The sequence below is a fragment of the Bombus terrestris genome, chromosome 15 (genome assembly GCF_910591885.1).
Source record: "Bombus terrestris chromosome 15, iyBomTerr1.2, whole genome shotgun sequence".
Taxonomy (NCBI): Eukaryota; Metazoa; Arthropoda; class Insecta; order Hymenoptera; family Apidae; genus Bombus; species Bombus terrestris.
Genome location: NC_063283.1, coordinates 1,559,340 through 1,579,968, shown reverse-complemented (window position 1 = coordinate 1,579,968; position 20,629 = coordinate 1,559,340). Strand labels below are relative to the sequence as shown.

Below are 20,629 nucleotides of genomic sequence, written 5' to 3'. Positions count from 1 at the left end.
TAGAAAAGAACGGAAAGGAAATAAATCAACAAATGCGTGAATAAGTTTCTTTTCTATCTAGGATCTTCATGCGCTTATACATTTTCCACTGGCATATCGTTGACACTTAGGGTCCTTCGTTTGCAGGATCCTCCACGGATGACACGATACGAGAGTGATCAAGACCAATTCCCGCACGGGCCTCGGAATCTCGAGGGTGACAGCAGCGCGATACCCGTGATACCTCTCTCGTCTGCAAATGGCAGACGAAAGAGATCGGTCGTGGTATCGGATAGGAAAATCCGCAGCGCCGATGTCGGCGTCAGTGGTTTGTACGAGGTGATCTCCGAAGCCGATCTAGCCTTTAGCCCGGACACACACGCAGAAGCAGTAACGGTCTTTCAAGGTAGAATACGCGAGGAAGTAGTTTATGGTATCTGCCTGCCGATGCCCGGTTTCAGCGCGCTGTTTATCGTCGTGGCGCTTTCTGCAGTCATTTCCGCGCTTGTCGCCGGCGCGATGCTGCATCGGTTGCAAGCGCAACGTGAGGCAGTCGACAGCAGAAAGAACAATAGAGCGGTTCACTCGACGAACGGTTGGCTACCTTACGGATTGCTGCGCGTACGCTGCACGACGAGACCAACTCATCTGGAACAAATTCAACAAAAACAAACGAATCCAGTCGCCACGAGTCCTTCGGTCGAGAGAGGTTGACGATTCGTGACTTTTGTGTCGCTAGTGGGACGCGGCCGTGTACGCTCCATGAAAGACAATGTACAATAATACCCTGTACAAAGTATTTTAAGTGCGTCAAATCACGTGCGACAGGTTCTTTTTGCGAATGATTTCGAGACGATCGTATTTCCTTCGAGGGAGGATTCTGTGACGGAAATTTTTTCATAGATTTCCATGACAACGATATTCTCCTTTTTCTTTTCACGCGAACTCGTAAACGAAAGCATTGCTAGATGATTATCGTCGAGTGGCAATTATTGGTATTGGGTAAGTAAAGAGCATAATCACGCAGGATAATATTTGATCTAGAACGAATATATACAATTCGCAAGGGAGATTTCCATCAAGAGAACAATGTGACAGCTATTCGCTGTGAATATCGTAGAAATGATATTTCATTTTAAATATTGCGAATGATATTAGCGGAAATGTTTTGTTTTCTTTGTTCGATGTTTCATTAATCGGATCAAAGACGATAGGTGAAATGCTTTCGGCGCGTATTTTTTTCTTTAGGTAATTCGTTAACGAAAAGGTGCGTATTAGTATTTTCTATGAGTCTGTAGAGTACGAATTAATGCAATTAAAATGATTTATTGTTCTATCGTAAGTCGTAATATGCCTTGTAGCATTGCGCGTCTGTTATCTATTTAATGATGAATTCACTAGAGGTGCTGATAACGATATTTGTTAATTATAATAGAAATCGAACGGCGTTCGATATAATAAAAATTAGTATGCTACAACAGTGTAGGAATGAATATATACAATTTTGTAAACTATACGTAGTCTTTATATTTTTATTTAAAATATTTCTTTTAGAGATTGACATTTTGATATTTATTATTGACAAATAATAATAAATATTGTACATAAAAGGAGAATATTTTTTACAAAAATTTAATGTTAATCTGCCTTTGAATAATTTATATACATTCATATACTACGATTAATGATGATGTTATATAAAATTTATATACATATATTTTTTCAGAAAGAGATTATTTTCTATTTGTATCTTTATATAGAATAACATTTGAATTACATTTGTATAAAATATAGAATTAAAATGTTTTATATTAGTATTTGGCAAATAAGAATTCTACTTGTTAGATATATGTATTCTCTTCCTTCTCATGGTCCCTTTTTAGACACGAACCTTTGCTCATTATCGATGATGTAGGTATGCCAGAGTTTTCGATATCTCGTATCGTTTGATTTAATTACACTGCACTTATTAAATATTAAAGTAATAGGTATTGAAATAATCGTAACATCAGAGAAAATGTGGATGTCTGAGTCCGGGCGTTCTCGATACGATGCATCGATATCATTAAGAGAAAGTTATTACGTTGCCTTACGCATAATATGAAATCAATATAGAATAAACCGAATTACATAAACTAATAAAACCTAATAATTATCTGGTTTTTCGAATAATCGTTAGTTTCGAACATTGCACGGAAGACGTGATCGCGTATTGAATGAAATGCGTTGGATTATCAAAACTCTTGGGAAACTTGAAAATGACAGCACCTCTAGAGTTAGCCCTAAAGAGGCTGAGAATAACAGCTAACTGAGAATAGAAACGATATCGTAAATATTTTCAGGAAAATTGAAAGATGCTACTACTAAGCTTAAATTTTCATCTGTTTTTAAATATTTATATTATTACGTTAGATTAATACGAAAAATCGCGACATAGTTTAATGGATGCCTCGATATGTTTAACCTTTCGTTGACATTTTTAATAAAGCACATATTAGACGTTAAAAGAATCGATTTAATTTTAGATTGAGAAATATATATATATATATATTTTTTCGATCCTTCTTTTGTTAGTGTCAACTGAAGGTTGAAAATTCCATGAAAATCGATTGCCTTCTCAGGTTTTTTAAATAGGTGACTACATAGTAGGCGAGATTATTTAAAAATCTTTGAAACGCAACGCGCATTTAGAATGTCCAGGAAGACATTTAATACCATGAACAAGATTTTGTTACTAAACTTGAAATACCAAGTATATATACGTAATTATATATATAAATAAGAAGCGTATATTTGGAAGGTTCTATCGTAAAAAGGGCTTTCCGCTTTAAAAGTAGTTGTGCAAGTACGAAAGCAGAAGGGCAAAGCTTTCTGTACAGGAAAGCAAGATTTCCTCGTAATCCCTTCCATACGTCCTTTTACATATTATATTTTCACTTCTGTCTTTGTAATAAAAAATGAAAATACTTGTCTTTTGCCTCTTCCTCTAAGAACAGATTAATTAATGATGCGGTGTTTGGATAATTACATTCTATATACTTATTCGTCCAAACGTTTTGCAAATCGCCAGAATAATTGTGTTATGCTAGATTATTTTAAGTATATGTATACACGTGTAAAAAAAAAAAAGAAAGAAAGAACGTTCTCGTATTCTTGGAGAATACAAAAATTGTTAAAGCAAGTATCAACAACCACCAATTATGTGTGCAACTATGTGCGATGCTGGACAACTACCACAATACTTCGAGCGAAAGGAACAAAGAATTAAGTCGATTGTTAATCGATAGGTTGTGTTTTTATTTAATATAAATCAATGATAATGCCAATAAATGTATTTACAGGACCTTGATCTATTTCCACAGAACCAATGATTATTCTCTTCCTGTGTCTCTATACCTCCCAAGGGAAAAATAATTTAAGATTTACAATAGAACACAAACAACGTCAGGTGAGAATATTCATGTAAAAAAGTATGGTAAATACAATTATATATTTACTCGCATACAAAAGTTAAAGTACTAATATTCTTGTAAAAAATACATTATTTCATCGATGAAAAATAATTTATAAACATTTTTATATCTATATGCTTATATGCATTAATATTAAGTATTAAATTATAATCTTTTGTATGCTATTACAAGCTACTGACTGTTCTTTTATACACTTGATCTTAACGCTTTGTATCGTATTCTTTCACTCGTGTAATTAGCGGACAAAATTTTCGTATACGATAGATCGATACATATAGCAATACGAGATTGATCATTGTTTATTGTCTATGATTTTCCACGCATCGGTTTCAATTCCTTTACAGTGAAACGTCGATTATATCATAAACAGACCGACAGACAGGTCCGACAGACCGATAATCATCATCAAAGTCAAGAATATACACGTCTACGTTTTACCTTCGAACGAAACATGTAGCAATTACAATAACAATCTAGAACCGAATTAGAATGTCTCATCATCGATTAAATCGATATCTTAAGAGAAACGCAGACAATGATGACTCAGGATGTAAACTTGTGAATACAGTTGATATTTCTTTATATATCTTTGCTGAAAAATTATTATTTAGAAGGTAGGATTGAAATTGTATTAAAATTGATGAAAGCACAAAAATGTGACAACATTTGAAATATCTACTTCAGAAGGAGTAGTGAATTTAGCTAAATCTAATTCGTTTCTTACCACTTCACTGCTACGTATTCTTTCATACAATACACGAGTATATCACAAATATTATTTTATTCTCTATTGTATTACGGAAAGTTTGAAATTTTAATTCTGTTAATGCGCGAAATTATTTACTGGAAAATAATCGACGTTTCACTATAACTGCTAATACGATGTTTTAAATAAAGATACATACTCTATTTAGTTAGAAAAAGAAACTCCGTTACATGGCAACGCGTGCATACATAAACTAACGTATAAAAGTGTTCGCTTCACTGAAGCGAAACGTTTCGTATTTATTGTTAACTTATACATAGAATTATTCAACTCGAGATAGCAAATTTTTTAATAGTTTCATAATAGTGACTGGCTCTTACACCGTTACAAATACACAAGATACAGCATATAAAGCCGCAAACATTTGAAACGTTATTATCTAATAAATAAATAATATTAAAACAATAATATCGTCAACAATGTCAAAAAAACAAACATTTTTTGGACTATTTTTCCATAATATTTCAGCCTTAGTTGCATCAAGTTACATATTGTCAATAGGTATGTAACGGGTAACGATCGATTAAAAAAGGAAATACCCAGATACCATGGTCCCGAAATGGTTGTAACGAAGAAGTTGCAAGGGCAAAATGTTTGATTATCTTTGACTAAATTTTCAGAGTGTCTATACACAGTCGCCAGCAAGGGCTTGAGCGTAAGTTTCGTTATGACGAAGCACAAATCCATATTAGTCGACCGTTCTGATCGAACAGACATTGTACACGTAGATGCAGAGAGCATCGTATTTATTTTAATACAAACAATATTCTGTCTGATACGTGTCGATGTACAGAATTGTGCTTGCGACATTCTGTAGCCTCTACGATACCTGTAATGGCGCGACCAAGAGGACCGGTTTGCGCGACATTCAATATATTAAATATAAATCTTGATCGGTCTGAGAATAAATATGAAATAACGACTAAGAAGTAAGTTACCAGAACGAAATTGTACAGTTTGCGGTATAAAAGAACCGGCGACCGATTTGTCGAGCAATCCCGTAGCGAAATATTAAATAATATGCGTATCTAGCTTTATAGCTGCTTCAATAAATAATTTAACACTATGAAAATCGTCAAACCAGTCTCTAGGAAGAAACCCGCTTGATACGAAGCTTCTCTACGCAAAAGTAAAGCCGATCGACAGCATAACGTTTCGCAATGTACATGTTTCACAATGCTACGACCGCTTGTACCTATGAGTAAAAACACGTCCTGGTTGACTTTTTAGGCGTGCTTTGTTCTTCGTTATAGTACGTCGCAGCCTTCCTAGCTTTTCCTGAGAACGGTCTTAGGCGTAGACAGAGGTAGGTGGAGAGTATACACGAGAATAATAACACGGCAAGGAGTACTATGAGAGTAACGACGAAACCTGGAGTAGTCATGCAAATCATAGCCGCGTTCGCGGTGTTCTCATTCCGTACAGGGAAGATCATCGTCGATCCGCTCGATTCTCCGTTGTTCGACTCGTCGATGGAAAACGTCAGGTCACCTGTAGAAACAACTCGTATTATACGATTGACTCCGACCGCCTTCTGAGGACTCGGCATTATTTCTCGGGATTTTCTTCGTCTTTCGTCTCGAGGACGTCCCGCAGCCGCCTGCAAATACGCTTCCAAAGGAAGCGGAATAGGGGGCGGAAGACCGTAGCCGGAGTCAGGATGTCCACCAGACGGAGGATGATGATTCTCCAAAAGACCTTGAGACTCCAGCAACAAAGGAGATTCGGAGCACTGCTCTGGACATTGATACCGACATATCTGTATGGTGCATTGAAAATGCACTTCCATCGAGTCGGGGAATTTGAACGCCTGGAAATGAGCGTAGGAGAGAACCGACGCGGACGCACCGAAGTTCTTAATCTTAGTGAACCGCGACATAAGCTTCGGTCTAGTAATGCAACCTCTCTGATCGACCAGCTGAATCGGCGCTCGTTTTCCGTCGTGTGCCATGCAGTTTCTCACGAGCATATCGAATTTCGAATCGTCGTCTTTTATCGCGAGTACCATCGTCATCGTCTGACCAATTTTAACCAATCCCGAGACTTCGGACGCCCATGGACCCTTGCCGACCTGTATTTGCATCCAGCAACCAACGTTATCCCCGGCAAAGTCGGCGCGCACCACGTCCAACATGTCGACTGGAAACGGACGGAACGTAACAGATTTCTCGTACAAGTCGTGCCAAGTGCATCGCAGCTTTCGCGCCTGATCCCAAACTTCCTGAACTTGCGGATCGTATTGCACCACGATAATGTTTTCAAAGTACGTTCCTGACCCGGATTCAGCGCCGTACCCGTATAAACCATTCTCTGTATTGCCAGCTGTGCCACACGCGTGAATACTAATCTCGAAGTTAACCGAGGTGCGCCCTAAGCCTGCTGGTAAGTGCACACAATTAACGTTACTGTAGTGGCCTTTGCTAAAGACTATACCGTAGAACGGTTTATCAAAGCCGAGGTAAACTTTCATTAGATTTTTCTCGCACTTCACGTCCAACGAAATGATCTTCGGCATATCTGGCGTGGGTGCTGGCCAGGGTTCTGCACCTACAGCTGTGCTAATCCCACTACCCGTTGTGTAGATCTTGTCAATGGCCTCCGATGACGCTTTCGATGGCGGCAAGGGTGGCGGTGGACCATGATACGCGACGTTATGGTGTGGTCTTGGATGTGGCAGTCCCAGTCCACCTCGACTTGGAGGGAGAGGGAGGGGATGACCTCGGAGACCACCCGGTTTATAATGATTACCACCGGCATCCTTCTCGCCTAACGATTCTAACGCCAATTGGTCCGAGGTATTTATGTCGTTGTCTTGACGATTCAAGGCTGAATTATCGTTACGACTGTCCTCTCCGGGAATTGCCTCGACTACCTCGACATCCTCCGTTCGAGCCAGCTGCGAACACACCAATGAAATGCATCAGTGTAAACGTGTTTCTATGCAAAGTAGGCAGTGAAGTATTTTGTAGAACGTCCATTGAGAGGAAAGGGATAAACGACGAGAAAGCGTGAAAGTAGATTGACGTTGTCGGACTACATAATTTACACACGTGCAAGTTCTTCAGGAACGGGCCACCTTTATACCGGATCAGCTCGCAAGTGCAATCAGCGAATACCTATACATATACATTCACCTAAATTATCGTGCAACGATGCACGAATTTACTCTGAACGATCCTGACAAAAGAATTAATCTTCAACATGCGAACGAACGATATATACGTAATGGATGTAGTTTAACTTTGTTTGCGACATTTCGTCTCGCGTGAATTATTATCGTTTGAATCATCTAGTGATAAAAATTGTTTATCAGATAATACAACATGCGGTGAATCTACGTTTCGTTTTCATAATATCAAATTTTTATTGTAGCCATTATATGCATATAAATGTAACTTGAACATCGAATAACGAATATTCCACTTGTTCCTTGCACGATATTGAAATTATAGGAAATATGGCGATGAAAATAATAAGATAAAAATTGTCGACTTCTGCAAAGGCATTTTTCATCCTTGGCCGCTTGTCACAATCCGAAGATTCGCTCAGAGAGCTATCTCCTGCCGTGTGCATTCCTGATGGCCAATACAGGAGACAACAGTCTCCGATCAACAAACCCGTTCTGACTGTTCGACGAATGACGGGTTCGGAGGGTCGAGGAGGGGCAACCAAACGATGAAATAGGAGCATCGGGCCCGTACACCAGTGTAGTGGCTGATTGCCTCACGCGTGACCCTGGGGCATAACGGACCACCCGTGTCTTTAGCCGCAGGTCAATCGGCCAGCTCAGCGCTTCGGATACACGTTCAGTTTTCCGCTTCTACCGTCCTCCGATTCCGACATCTGCTTATCTCGTTGTAACTATCCGGCCAACGCGTCCTATAATTCGAAAGGCTTACTGGGTCAATCGTGAATGAACCCATGATGAATTTCGATCACGACGATGCGCGTCCAGCCAGAAAACACGGTGACCGTCCTTCAGCTAAAACGACTTGCATGGTGTTTGCATATCGCGCTGTTCTCATTTTCAATCCGACGAGCTTCTCAAGATTACATCGCTAATAAGCTGTTTCATTGGAAACCGTAATAACGATACGCGATAACAGCCTACGCTTTTGCTCGTAATAATAACGACGTAATTAATTCTCTATTATTCGAGGTCTGATTAATACCATTGAGAAGGAGATTTGGCAAAAAATGAAAATTATAGGGATCACGAAGGTTGATGATTATCCTCTACACCGAGCGATCTCCTACCTCTGAGAATTTCTCTCGTAGTCTTACAAAGGTATTTCATTCATTCTAACTGCGCTTCATTCACTTGACTCTGCCTGTACACAGGGACTATCACGCTCTATTATATACCGCCTAATATAATTCTCCGATATTTTAGTTGGAAGATATCGTTGAAAGAATGCAAACGAAGGCTTGAGAAGTAAGTGTGCTTAAATTCCGTATCTTTCATTACGTATTTTTGTACGATATTAATAAAAAAGTGATCAACTTTCTTCGAAATATGGTCATGGAAAATCTTGTTCGATGTATGATTATTGCTAACTACAGTATGCATAATCGAGACACTATTCTACTATCTAAGTCTCATTCAATAAGAATACTCTTGAATAATTGACGCTATATATCCACCTATGACACATTACTTACATTAATTACGAATTGATCATATTATTTATAATATTATCAATTAAATTAATCGCAAATTAGAATCGACTTCGTAATTGATAGAAGAAGCACTACGTTACAGAATTACAGAGCTTCGAATCTCGATTTACCAATAAACACGTTAAATCATCGCGATACAGTTTAAAGCAAAATTCCCATTTTCGTAGAACCGTTCCATGCATAGGCAGGCAGCGGTAATAACGCTGATCATTAATTTCAATTGATGACGCAAAAAATATTTAAAATGTTCCCGCGGTCTGGAAGAATGAACGTTGTCCGAGTAGCGATGGGAAAAAAGTAAGCAACGAATTGAAATCGTGTCGGTCCTCAAGAATGCAGGGTGGGAAGGTAAGATCACGAAACCGGTCGTTTCGTGTGCGATTTTTGCGCGCAATCTTGTAAGACCGATTCGTGGTGAAGGTCCGACGATAAAACGTTACTTCGTAGTAGACGTGGATGAGCCGGATCGGAACGCCGCGCACCATTTCAAGACATCGACCGGGTCTCGAGTCGCCCTTAGCTCTGGGTCAGAGCACTGGGTAACGGCATCGCAGGCTATGTACCCACCGCGATATCTGGGTTATAATGTAGTAATTACCCACGCAGACATACCGACCTACCCCCTTTGTAATAATGCCGCGTGTTTTTCTTACCTCCGGTCGGTTTTGACCACTGATTCACTGTTTCACATATGTTTTTTCCCGACTTTCAGTCCCGTTTATCGGACGTTCAATTATTTTACGCAAAAAAGTCTTTTAAAACTGGTAGATTTTATTCGGAGCTTCGTTCTCGTGATCGCAAAATGTTCCCTATATCTCATACTGGAATTTTTAACGCGACCGAAATTTTAATAAACGATGATATCTTTAGAATTCCAATGGAAGTATAAAAATATTAAAGGATTTAGAAGCAAACGTAGACGTTCGAAAGATAGTTATTTCAGAAATGAAAGGGAGAATCGTATTTACTTACCCCCTTTAGTAGGAGACAGGCTAAAATGAAGATTCGCCACCGCATACCGTGTTAGCGTCCACGGTGAAGTATTCTAACCGTACCGCTGAAAAAATAATTGTTCTTCTTTAAATCAATGCAATCTCTTACAAATAATGTTCGCGCCTAGAGTTATTAAGAAATAAAATATTTACTAATGTACATATATCTAAAATAATAATGGTCAATCGAAGATTATAGCTTTCCTTTTACGATCGAGATAAATGGGTCACCGAAATTATCCAAGTTAACGAAATTAAGTACAATTGGTGATCGAGAAACGGAGAAATTATGATATGCACCGTATAAAGCTCGTAATTGCGATAATTTCACGGCAATCGGAATCGATGTACGAGTAAGATGATACGAAGAATTGTTAGTAGAAAATATCGAACATTAAATGGACGAACCGGTCCATCATTGGACACCTCGCTCGTGTTTAATCGTCAATTATCAGACACGCTCGCTTCATGCGACCACTAGGCCACCTGTCCCAAATTCCTGTCGAATGTCCGGGTTTTCGCTCCGTTACCTCGTTGTAGTCCGCGATACCAGACTGCCATGATCGATAACTATAGGTATAAAACAAATTCGTCAAACCCGCGCCGAGTTTCAGAAAACATCATAAATCATTTAGCACGTTGTCTTCGCCAACGATCATCGATTCTCTTTGCCATGACTGAGAAATAACAACTGAGAAGAAACGTAAGCTGATTTCACTATCGAAACGATCGTGATCGTGTCGGCTTTTCTGTGCTCCTTCGACTTTACCGTGTTCCTTCGTACGTGCAAAAGTACCGAAAGAGGAAGACGAACCTTATTTAAATAAAGGTAATGTATTATGTATTCGAGAAATATATGTCTTCCTTCCGCGATAATTATTCGACCTTACAGATGTTTCCTGTGACTGGTTAATGGCGAGTACCTATGCTTTTCAAATATAAAAAGACGAAAAAAATTAAGATTTCCAAGGCGAAATGCTCGTGAATCGACCATAATCGTGTGGTGAATTCGAGATACACAGAAAACTACCGATGAATGTAGGCAAGTAGGTTTTCACCTATCGGCGTACCGAATCCACTTACGTGGATTCAATGCTAAAATCGTCCTTGGCAATAGATTTCTGTCCTATTTCAAGTCAGACAACAGGCGATACACGAAACGAATCACCGATTTCAGATTTGAGTGGTCATTAATGTGCCACTTCGATGATAGTGAGCTGAAAACTTCTTAAAGGTGATGAGCTCGAAACTCTTATTGATCTCTATACGAAAGTGATTCAAACTTATTTAATATTCGATAATTCTTTACGGTCACGATACAGAGAATTTAAAAAAAAATACTTTTCTTCCACTTATGCGATGGCGAAGCATAACGCAGCCGCAATAAAAGTAGCGTTTCTTCCTGTTCGTAACGTGCAACATAAAAGTTTTGCGCGCGCCAGTATATAATTTATTCGTTCCTTTGAGAAATCGCGATCTACGCCGAATTCCGTTAACACGGTGAAGTCACAAACGCTTATTTATTACTGGCATACATTAATTATTATTCTGCTTTACGATTCGTGCCATGATAGACCACGACACCTGTTCTTTCTTTCACTACGAGGCCATGTTTAAATAAAAATCACCGGCGGCTGTTTACACGTCCGTTGTTCCATGCTAGCCATGAATCGAGCACGCTGAAGATGTGGCATGGTGCCAAATACATATAACGGTTCCAGCGGTGTGGTAATTCCAAAGTCAGACATTCGCATAATAAGTGCGTAGCTAATAGCGACCCATATGGAAAAAGAGTCAAAATATATTCTCGTTCCCCTTTCTTCTCGATTACCACACTATCGGAATAACGAAGACGTCCGTCGTTAAAATATAACAGAAATAAATGAGTTAACTCTTTCATCGTTGGATTCAAATACAAAAATTTAATGGCTCGTTATCCATCTTTCTCTTACTTTTTCACTTTAAATCAATTTTGTCTCGTTAGTTCAGTCTGTCGGCATGTAAATCAATATCGATTTAGAATCAATGTCAAATTGCAAAAACAGGATAATTAATTGATAGATAAAAGCTCATAATCGTATGCGATAAATGGAAAAGCGAAGATACTCGCTAGTATCGTCGATGATGTGTTTATGAAATGTAGTCACATAATGTATATACATTATCCTATCGCCTATAATCTAGTGATTATATGGTAATCGAACGTAATAGAGCAAACTGACAACTTGATGGCAACTCGATGCATTTTCCTAGTAAAGGCGTGCGTCGTGTTACAATCACATAGAAAGTAACATAATTCAATGTTATTAATCATTCCTTGCATATGCTAATTATACTTAAACTGGCATATCTTTAGTAATAAGCTTAGCTGGAATGTCATCATTAATAATTTATACGAGTTTCGTTTAACTGGAAATACGTATCTACTCGATGTTATATTTACTCTTTTATGAAAAAGCTTCATGATTTACAATAACAAAAAATTAACTGAAATTATTTCGCTTCACTGATTTCTGTACTGATTTCATAAGGTAATAATTCTCGATCGACTAGCAGCTGTCAACTGTAGCCGCACATGTGCGCACGTCCGATAGAACGAAAGCGCTTACCACGTGGTTAACTATAACGCGGTATAATTTCTCCGATTTTCAATTCCTCTTATCATTGTCAACCGATAATTGGATTTCATCTTAACACGTGCTAATTATTCATTAATTCACGGTGTCCTACGATAAATACGTCTAGAAGATCTCGTACGTAATTGCCTTACATAAAGTCATGGTCAAAGAATCTAATTACTTTCTACTTTCCGTGGCAATCTCCATCGATCAGCCATCGGTAAACATGAAGCTATCAAATTTCTGCAAGGCGTTATTTACAAGCGATTTATCGACATTATGCACGATACGTACAGCTTAAAAATATCTTACGTTTGTCCAATCGGAAAGTAGACGTGAAAACGCAGATGAACTTGTGACTTCTCTTTTCCAGATTCCGTGTCAAAGATGTGCGATGAGAAAGAAAAGGAGGGTTCGAGCAATGCACCGCACTGATTGAAGCACCATGTGCCGCGAAATCTCCGCGTACCCGCGCGGTCGGAGCCTCTCTAAAGCACAGACAATTGATCTCGACCGATTTCAGTGGCGAAAACGAGGACGAAACCGGCGAACGGCGCGAGAAGGTAGGACCCGAGAGACGTTTGCCAAAGCCAGTTGCTGCTGATTCGTGCTCTTCCAAACGACTCGTTAAGTGTCCTCGAAGGCTCCCCGTGCGACTGATCTCTTCGTGTTTACCGCGATGCGCCACGATATCTGTCAAGGCAGCTAGAAAGACACGTTGCAGCCTGGCTGTCGCCCGATGGTGCACGCGAGAACTCGTGGAGTCGGAATGGGGTACACCTGTCCGATATAGAGAGTATACTATAAACGTGGCGGCCCGCCCCCTGACCCAGACACACAGTACAGTTATATAGGTCTCTCACGAACCGGAGGATATCTCTTCTCGTTCGAGCCACACTTCTGACGACCACGACCACGACCACGACCACGACTCCTGTAGATGTGGTCGCGGTGGTGCTCCTATTCGTTGTTCTTTTCCTTCCCGATAACCACATGTTGTCGCGTGTATGCGTGCGACTTGTCGGACCTACAATGTTGCGGTAACATGCGTCTTTAACATTTTTCTGTGTACCTACTACCCACCGTGCAGGTGAACGTTGCGTGGTTCACGGAACGCCTGAATTTAATAGACGTGGGAGACTAACGCGTAGAACAATTCTAGACAATTCGACGAATTCTTTGGTCTTGATAGCTTCGTATGCGACTACTACGTTGAATCGAATGTTTCCATTATCATTATACTTTATAATTTCACTTACCAGGTTCATACTGTTAAATGCAATAGATGTTTTTAATATTAATCTGTGATCTCTTGCTCTTTTTTTAGTAAATAATGTTTGTCGTACTTACGAGCGTTTATAATTATTACGAATTATATAATTTTAAAGGGTAACATTAAATATTTAAAAAACGAAAGCCTCTAATTTCTAGCATTTTTAAATAACGTTCGTAAAAAAGTCTGCGTTGAACCGACATCAACAAATTAATTGTTAAAAGTCTTTGCGCATCACAATTTAAGTCGTTACACCATTCGAGTAACATCAAGATCGGGAACTATGTAATGCTTTATAGTACTGTTCACTTGTTTATTTCACACGAAGCTTTAATTGCGTAGTACACTTTTATCCTAATTACCCAGGACAATGACTGCACATACATACGTGCAACCAGACGTACGAACATTGTAAATGGGTGAATCAGTTGACAGTCAACCGGCCGGCCGACCGACCGACCGACTGACCGCACACGCATTGCTGACCTATAGATGAGTACCAGCCGGTACTTGTGTCTCTGTGTGTAACAATGGATAGAATCTTATTAGCAACGATCATTGTTCGGTTTCTCCTCTGTGAATATACCCAGAGGTGTTTCCTGTTGGTGTAAGGAATACTTAACTAAATTTTGACCATTAACTGTTCGCGTTTTTTTTTTTTTTTTTTTTTTTTTTTTAAGATACAACATTCCAAGCGTGTAAGAAATTGGAAGCAAAGAAACGGTCGGGTGAAATGTACGCGATGATTCGATAGATGAAAAGAAACGTTTCTAATGATTAAGGTAAATTTTATGTATATTGTTGTGTGACGGCAACTTAAAAAACAGACACATTTCCATACATGAATACACTATTGATACATTAATATATTACATGATTATTGATTACTACGAGATCACAAACAAGAGTTTTGTGCACGCCGCTGTCGGAATGACAATGTCGTTAATAAGCGATTACGCTATCGCTTGAATAATATATTTACAATTGCATTTACACAAAATACCTACAATTTCTTTCCTGCGTATTTACATTAAATTTACGATACAGATAAAATACATCGTACGTTATAATTCGATGGTTTCACCATTTTTGCGTCTGTGCAAGCACTTATAATATTAGCGACACAGAGATCAACCATCGATCCATACTTCACCACGCGACTGAATAGCGCATCATCCTTAAAGACATGATTTATCAAATACACAGAATCGTAAAATGCAGAGTTTGAAACAGCATTAAGCTGTTGCCCCTCGTACACGGTATACGTCTCTGCCGTTATAATTGACACGTTGCGAAACAGGTATTTCGTATACCCTTTAAATCAGATTAAAATGACAGTTACGACATCGTGTCGAACATTAAACATAGCGAGTGTTATGAGTATCATGTAATACGCGTAATGTTTGCGTATGAAATAAACTTTTCGTTCACATCGACCGATTGGATTGATACGGTATGTATAAATTAAATATACACAGTGTGCAATGTCAATTTTCTGATTGAACGGGGTGACATAGTTTCTAAAATGTGAATCCTGTTCGTACAAAAACTTAACAATGATGCCTTTTAACTTCAAATCACCTTCTTTTTTTTTTTATTAATATATTGTCTTCGATGTATTACGCTATCTTATCACGGTAAAGTTCTAGAACATATTTTAGAAACCATTAGGATTTGAAAATCCAATTTGATTTTCATGAAACTTTCTAGATACTATCCAACATTTGCCTAACGATGGATCATCAAGTATAAGTTTACGTTTATTCATACAATCCATTAAATTGTTCTATTCAGCCATCGCTTACGTGCCTGTATTTATACTTTGTTTCTTCATCAAGGTGCTCTTTCGGTTTATAAATATAATAGAAACGAACAATTCCGTTAAACACGTGTATTTCGTAACATAATTTCGGCAAGATTTCCATGTATAACTCTATATGACCGCAGTGAACCAGCACCGAAAAGATATAATACAAGAGAGAAAAATCAATAAAAATACGTTCAATTTAAAAAAGTGCTAAAAATACGATATCTTATAAAACTATAACGGTTTATATGGCTTACTTAAAGCTTTAGTAGAAATTATGTATGCAAATATTGTTTAATTTACAAAAAATTAAAAAAAAAACATGTTTTTGTTCATCTTGATAATAAAAGAAATCGATATATTGCCTGAGCATCGAATTTATGAATATTTTAGTATTATTAACTATATCTTAGCTTTCTTTTTGTGAAGTAAGCCTTTTGGCATGCATCTCAAAATATTCTGTTTCTGAAAGTATTTAATACAATCGTATTTACTTTAAAAACAGCATACAGTGAGTCCTACATAATCCACTGAGGTAAAACAAATAGTTGTATATAATATTGGTGTTTTCTTATTAATCTTTTTTTTTTTTTTTTGTATTAACAATAGTGCACAAATAAAACTAGTATTGTGTTACGCGAGAGCAGATGCTGGTAGGGAACTGTGCTTAGGTTTTGTCTTATTTAGAAAAACCTTTATATAGCCATTGAAATCCGCACTCACAAGAACATGACCGCCACAGCCTTTAGTACGCTGCTCGACCACAGGATCGACGGGAGGAACATCTACGGTGGAACTACCCAGATTTTTTGCATCTTCTTTACCTTCCCAGTGCTCTCTTTCTTCAATTTGTTTAATAATACTATCTGGATTTGGTGCAAATACTGCGCATGTCACCACAGCGTTATGAGCTTTTATACCTTCCCAAAAGTCGTTTCGATCTCTACGTACGCTTGAAAATTTCGAATAATCATGATGAGTTTTCCAAATATAAATGCATTGATTTTCCGAACCACTAACTATATATTGTCCATCGGGACTAAAGCTTGCTTTAATTTGACTACTAACGTTAACATAACCTTTGTATTTGCATGATAAATTCAAATCTCGCAAGTCATACAAGCGTATTCGGCTATCATTTGAAGTAACTAAAATTTTATCTTCTCCCGGCATTGGTTCGATACCACTGATCTTCCTTCCCGTTGAATTTTTACCTCTCGTTGATCGAACGTGTATTTGCGTGTGATACTTCAGCTGATCGGTGTTGTAAAATATACATCGGCCATCGTAAGAACCAACCACTGCGAATTTCCCATTTTGACAGAAGTTTGCTGCAGTAATCAATTTAGTTTGACCATCGACTTCATTCCACACAGCTACCTTTTTATCTGGAATATTCCATAATCGAAGTTTTCCGTCTAAAGATCCTGAGAGAAAATAACGATCATCACGAGGATGGAATACTATTGCTGTAACAAAATCGATGTGCTGAAAACAACATAAGCATTCCTTTCGTGATATATGCCAAAGTCGCACAGTTTTATCCATTGACGATGATAAGATAAAATAATTTTTAGACCATGAAACGTCGAGCAAATCCGAAGTATGTCCAGTATAAGTGCAAAATGGCTTTGGCATAAAGGGACTTTTCGTCCCTTCTATTTCACTAAAGGCACTAGCCACGACATTAGGATCTTCCATAGACTGTTGCGAAACCAAAGATTCTTGGGAAGGAGTTGGACTAACTTTTTCAGCATTGTATTTAGTTCGCATATCTTGAAAATACGTAAAAGCATCCCGTAAAACCCAAATTCTTAAAACTCGATCTTGACCTGCAGTAGCGAGTAATCGTCCGCAAACTGAAAATTTCATACACCAAACAGGGCCCACATGCTCGCCACTCAAATCTTGAACATGCTGTAAACAACTAAATTCATATGGTCCTTTGTGACTATTAGAAGCTTTCAGTTTTATGTATTGCTGTTCACCAGGATATACTTCATCTACTATATCCATAACATCTTCTTTATGTCTTGCATGCGATACTTCCTGTGCAATAGATTTTGCTTTATCCATTGTTTTCTTCACGGTAGATCCTAAAAATCGTTTTAACTTCTGCGTCTTTTTCCGAACTCTACCAACAGATACATCTTCATCCGGTGGTATACTAGACATTTTACTATCAACACTTTCCTCGTCACTTTCTTTTTCCTTTTCTAGACTAGAATTACTTATATATTCTGAAGTAAGTCTCATAATATGAAGTGACAAAGGATTAATACACTGTGGCAATTTATCTTCTGCTATACTTAATGGTACTCTTTCTCCAGTATCTAAGTTTAGAACAGTTACTTGCTCCAAAATTTCCTAAAAATAATTAATACATTATTGCGGAAATATAAATAAGAGTAACAACATTTTTAGATTTTCCATCCATAACGTACCATATCGGTTAGTCGTTTTCCAGAATCTGTTCTTGTTCTTACAAACATATTTAACTGTTGAACCATATCTTGATCACCTGCCGATTTTCGTCTTTCCTTCGAACCTTGAGGACTTAAGCCCGATAGTTTATGAGGACCTAATGAATAACGGCCAATACTATTATTGGACATGGATCCCAGTGGACTACTACTAGATTTGTCGCTTGATCTCAAACTCATTAATTCAGCTTTCATTTTTTCCAACCTTTCCAACTCTTCGGTCGATGGACCTTCGGCTTTTGATCTATCTTCATCCTATATAAATAATGACAATAGTAAACAGTTTATACTTTATGTAAATATGAAGCTATATTTTACAAGTATATAGTACTACAGACTTGTGGTTTAACAACATATTGTCCCTTCGTTGCAGATCGAATATCAAGAGAATGTTCAAATTCTCTGGTAATAGATTCGATAGTGCTTGCTGGACTTGGTAACGGCGAAGCAGATAATGCCAATTCTGTCGTGGAAGGCTAAAATTATAAACCTATATTTATTTGTCTTATTCAAAACCACGTTCTAGTAACAATCTTTTATGCTATTGCAGAAAGTATCTTTTATGCTAGAATGTTATGTTAATAAATATCGTACTGCAAGATCAGAAGGTGTTTGAGCTTTTGACTTTTTTTTACGTCTTGGTGGTGCAACAGGTATCCCAGCCATTGTAATGTCTTCGTTTGACTTTCCATTATTCTTTGTACTAGCGATGACATCCGGTTCTTGAAGCATAACAGTCTTGTCATTTTGCAAGTGAGAATTATAATTGGACCTACTGTTAACAGAGGATTCCTGAAGGATATCCCCTGATAACGTAAGGATGCTGGAGGACTGGGACACCTTACCAGATGCTGTGTCCTCGTCTTTGCTTGGAATACTAACAATGGAGGACATCTGGCTTTCACGGGTAAGGGTGGCAGAAGTGGGGCACTGGGTTACATTTGGTGCAAGTGTAATAGATGCACTGTCCCCAACTCCAGCTAAAATTCGACCCACTCGTCCTAAAGATGTCATGCTTTGTAAACTAAGAGTATCATGTTCTATAATCCTGAATGGATGAGTTGTTTTTGAAGGAGTGGGATAAACACCCTCAATAGACGATGTTTGACTATCTGGAGGAGAACTGTTAATTGGAATATCATCATCCTCTGTTTGCATACGTTGCCTAAGTTCACGAAATCTTCTTCTGCCTACGCTCTTATCTGTACTTGAATCCTTTCCGTCTTCTTCCTGTTAAAATAAACAACTTTTATTAAAAATTAACACAATGCTAAGCATATAATAATTCAATGTTGACAGATACTTACATTTTTATCTTTATTGACTATACATTCTATTGTTACATGTTCCTTTGGTTCTACAATTGGTTTAGGTTGAGCAGGTTTCACAAAAACATCATCATCCATTTTTCTACTGGATTCTGATCCATCCTTACTTTGTATTTCAATGCTGATAGAATCACGTTGTTTGCTTTTTCTATAAAAATCAAATATTTGATTTTAAGAAATAATCCTAACAACATGAAGCACAAAAAAAATGTCACATTACTTTAACAAAATATTAATTTATTAAATATTACTGATATAAATCACTTTTTTACTATAATTTTATTGATATGTCACAATGTCAATATACATATTTAAATAATAGTGATAATAATAATAATATACAATATATGACTAAATATATTATAAATTAACATTCAAAACAAATAAAATATGTAAATATTTACCTACTAAAGGTAAGCAAAAAATATAATTATGTCAGAGTGAGTGAATGATTTATTAAATAGATCAACAATAGTATAATAGTAAAATTTTTCAAAATTTCTAGAATTATAATACTAATCTTTTAACTTCTGGAAAATTTACAAATGCTAATCCTGAAATCGCCGCATATGATCGTATGAACGACTGATATAAGTGCTGAAAATCAGACCTAACCAAAGATAATTACTTAAGAACACTATACGACGATAAAAATTAGATACACAAAAGCGACTCGAAAGAATCTTCTGTATCTATAAGAACTTGAAGCGAAAATCGAAAGAGAAGGAATTGAATACGATAAATCGAAAGAGAATAAAAATTGCAAGTTAAATTTTATCATACATTACTTTCAAGCAGTATTCAGATAGTAATGGAATTTATGCAAGAACACTTTTTGTTATATGCACGAGGTGTATAAAAAATTAAATATATAGGATTTAGAACAGAATCATTTAATAAGCAAAAAGTGATAAAATTACCGTGCATTGTGATGAAAAGTATCATCCTCTGCATCGAAAAATTCTTCAGAATCGCTGCTTCCAGACATTGTCGTCTGCACTGAATAATCGGTAATAATACTCTTGTCCGCATCGGTACTGTCAAGGCACGTCACGCGTTTCGCAAAATCGCGAACACTAGGGCCAGGTAGAAGCGGCCACAGGATCGCAGGCGGCACGAAGTCATGATTCGACTTCTAATAGCGGTTACACAAGTGCACAGGTTTTGCGTTGAATGCGCTGGTGCGTATTTCAATTATCCTAGTTCTTTCAAACGTGAATTAGTGATGCG

General features: G+C 37.6%; 3 protein-coding genes across 8 annotated transcripts in view; 1 reads left to right on the top strand and 2 right to left on the bottom strand.

The window, feature by feature from the left end:
- Positions 1 to 3,322, top strand: part of LOC100648459 — a 28,552-nt gene extending 25,230 nt beyond the window's left edge. For all 4 annotated transcript variants that reach the window (XM_048412888.1, XM_003400989.4, XM_048412886.1 and 1 more), the window contains exon 8: positions 127 to 3,322. In XM_048412888.1, coding sequence (XP_048268845.1) covers positions 127 to 693 — 567 coding nt within the window. In that variant the 3' untranslated portion in view covers positions 694 to 3,322. The remainder of the gene's footprint in view (positions 1 to 126) is intronic.
- LOC100642778 lies at positions 3,256 to 13,937 on the bottom strand. Of its 2 annotated transcripts, none has more exons than XM_048412889.1 (3): positions 12,803 to 13,937; positions 9,871 to 9,955; positions 3,256 to 7,114 (listed from the first exon to the last, which is right to left on the bottom strand). In XM_048412889.1, the coding sequence occupies exons 2-3, from the start codon at positions 9,913 to 9,915 to the stop codon at positions 5,414 to 5,416; spliced, it is 1,746 nt and encodes a 581-aa protein (XP_048268846.1). In that variant the 5' UTR covers positions 9,916 to 9,955; positions 12,803 to 13,937; the 3' UTR covers positions 3,256 to 5,413. The 2 variants fall into 2 exon arrangements, with proteins under 2 accessions (XP_048268846.1, XP_012172058.1); XM_012316668.3 differs by having other exon boundaries at positions 12,821 to 13,937.
- A 143-nt stretch (positions 13,938 to 14,080) lies between these two features.
- Positions 14,081 to 20,597, bottom strand: LOC100646361 (WD repeat-containing protein 44). 2 transcript variants are annotated; one of them, XM_003400972.4, is made up of 7 exons: positions 20,320 to 20,597; positions 19,379 to 19,547; positions 18,917 to 19,301; positions 18,666 to 18,793; positions 18,410 to 18,547; positions 18,033 to 18,326; positions 14,081 to 17,955 (listed from the first exon to the last, which is right to left on the bottom strand). In XM_003400972.4, exons 1-7 carry the CDS (start codon positions 20,385 to 20,387, stop codon positions 16,222 to 16,224), a joined length of 2,916 nt encoding a protein of 971 aa, XP_003401020.1. In that variant the 5' UTR covers positions 20,388 to 20,597; the 3' UTR covers positions 14,081 to 16,221. The 2 variants fall into 2 exon arrangements, with proteins under 2 accessions (XP_003401020.1, XP_012172053.1); XM_012316663.3 differs by having other exon boundaries at positions 18,666 to 19,301.
- Positions 20,598 to 20,629: the final 32 nt, after the last annotated feature.

Coding starts and splice junctions, on each gene's coding strand:
- LOC100642778 (XM_048412889.1), bottom strand. CDS start 9,915: ATGCGGTGGCGAATCTTCATTTTAGCCTGTCTCCTACTAAAGGGG. Junction 7,115..9,870: donor CCTGTCTCCTACTAAAGGGG/GTAAGTAAATAC, acceptor GTGTGTTCGCAG/CTGGCTCGAACGGAGGATGT.
- LOC100646361 (XM_012316663.3), bottom strand. CDS start 20,387: ATGTCTGGAAGCAGCGATTCTGAAGAATTTTTCGATGCAGAGGATGAT. Junction 19,302..19,378: donor TAGTCAATAAAGATAAAAAT/GTAAGTATCTGT, acceptor TTATTTTAACAG/GAAGAAGACGGAAAGGATTC. Junction 18,548..18,665: donor AAACACCTTCTGATCTTGCA/GTACGATATTTA, acceptor TTATAATTTTAG/CCTTCCACGACAGAATTGGC.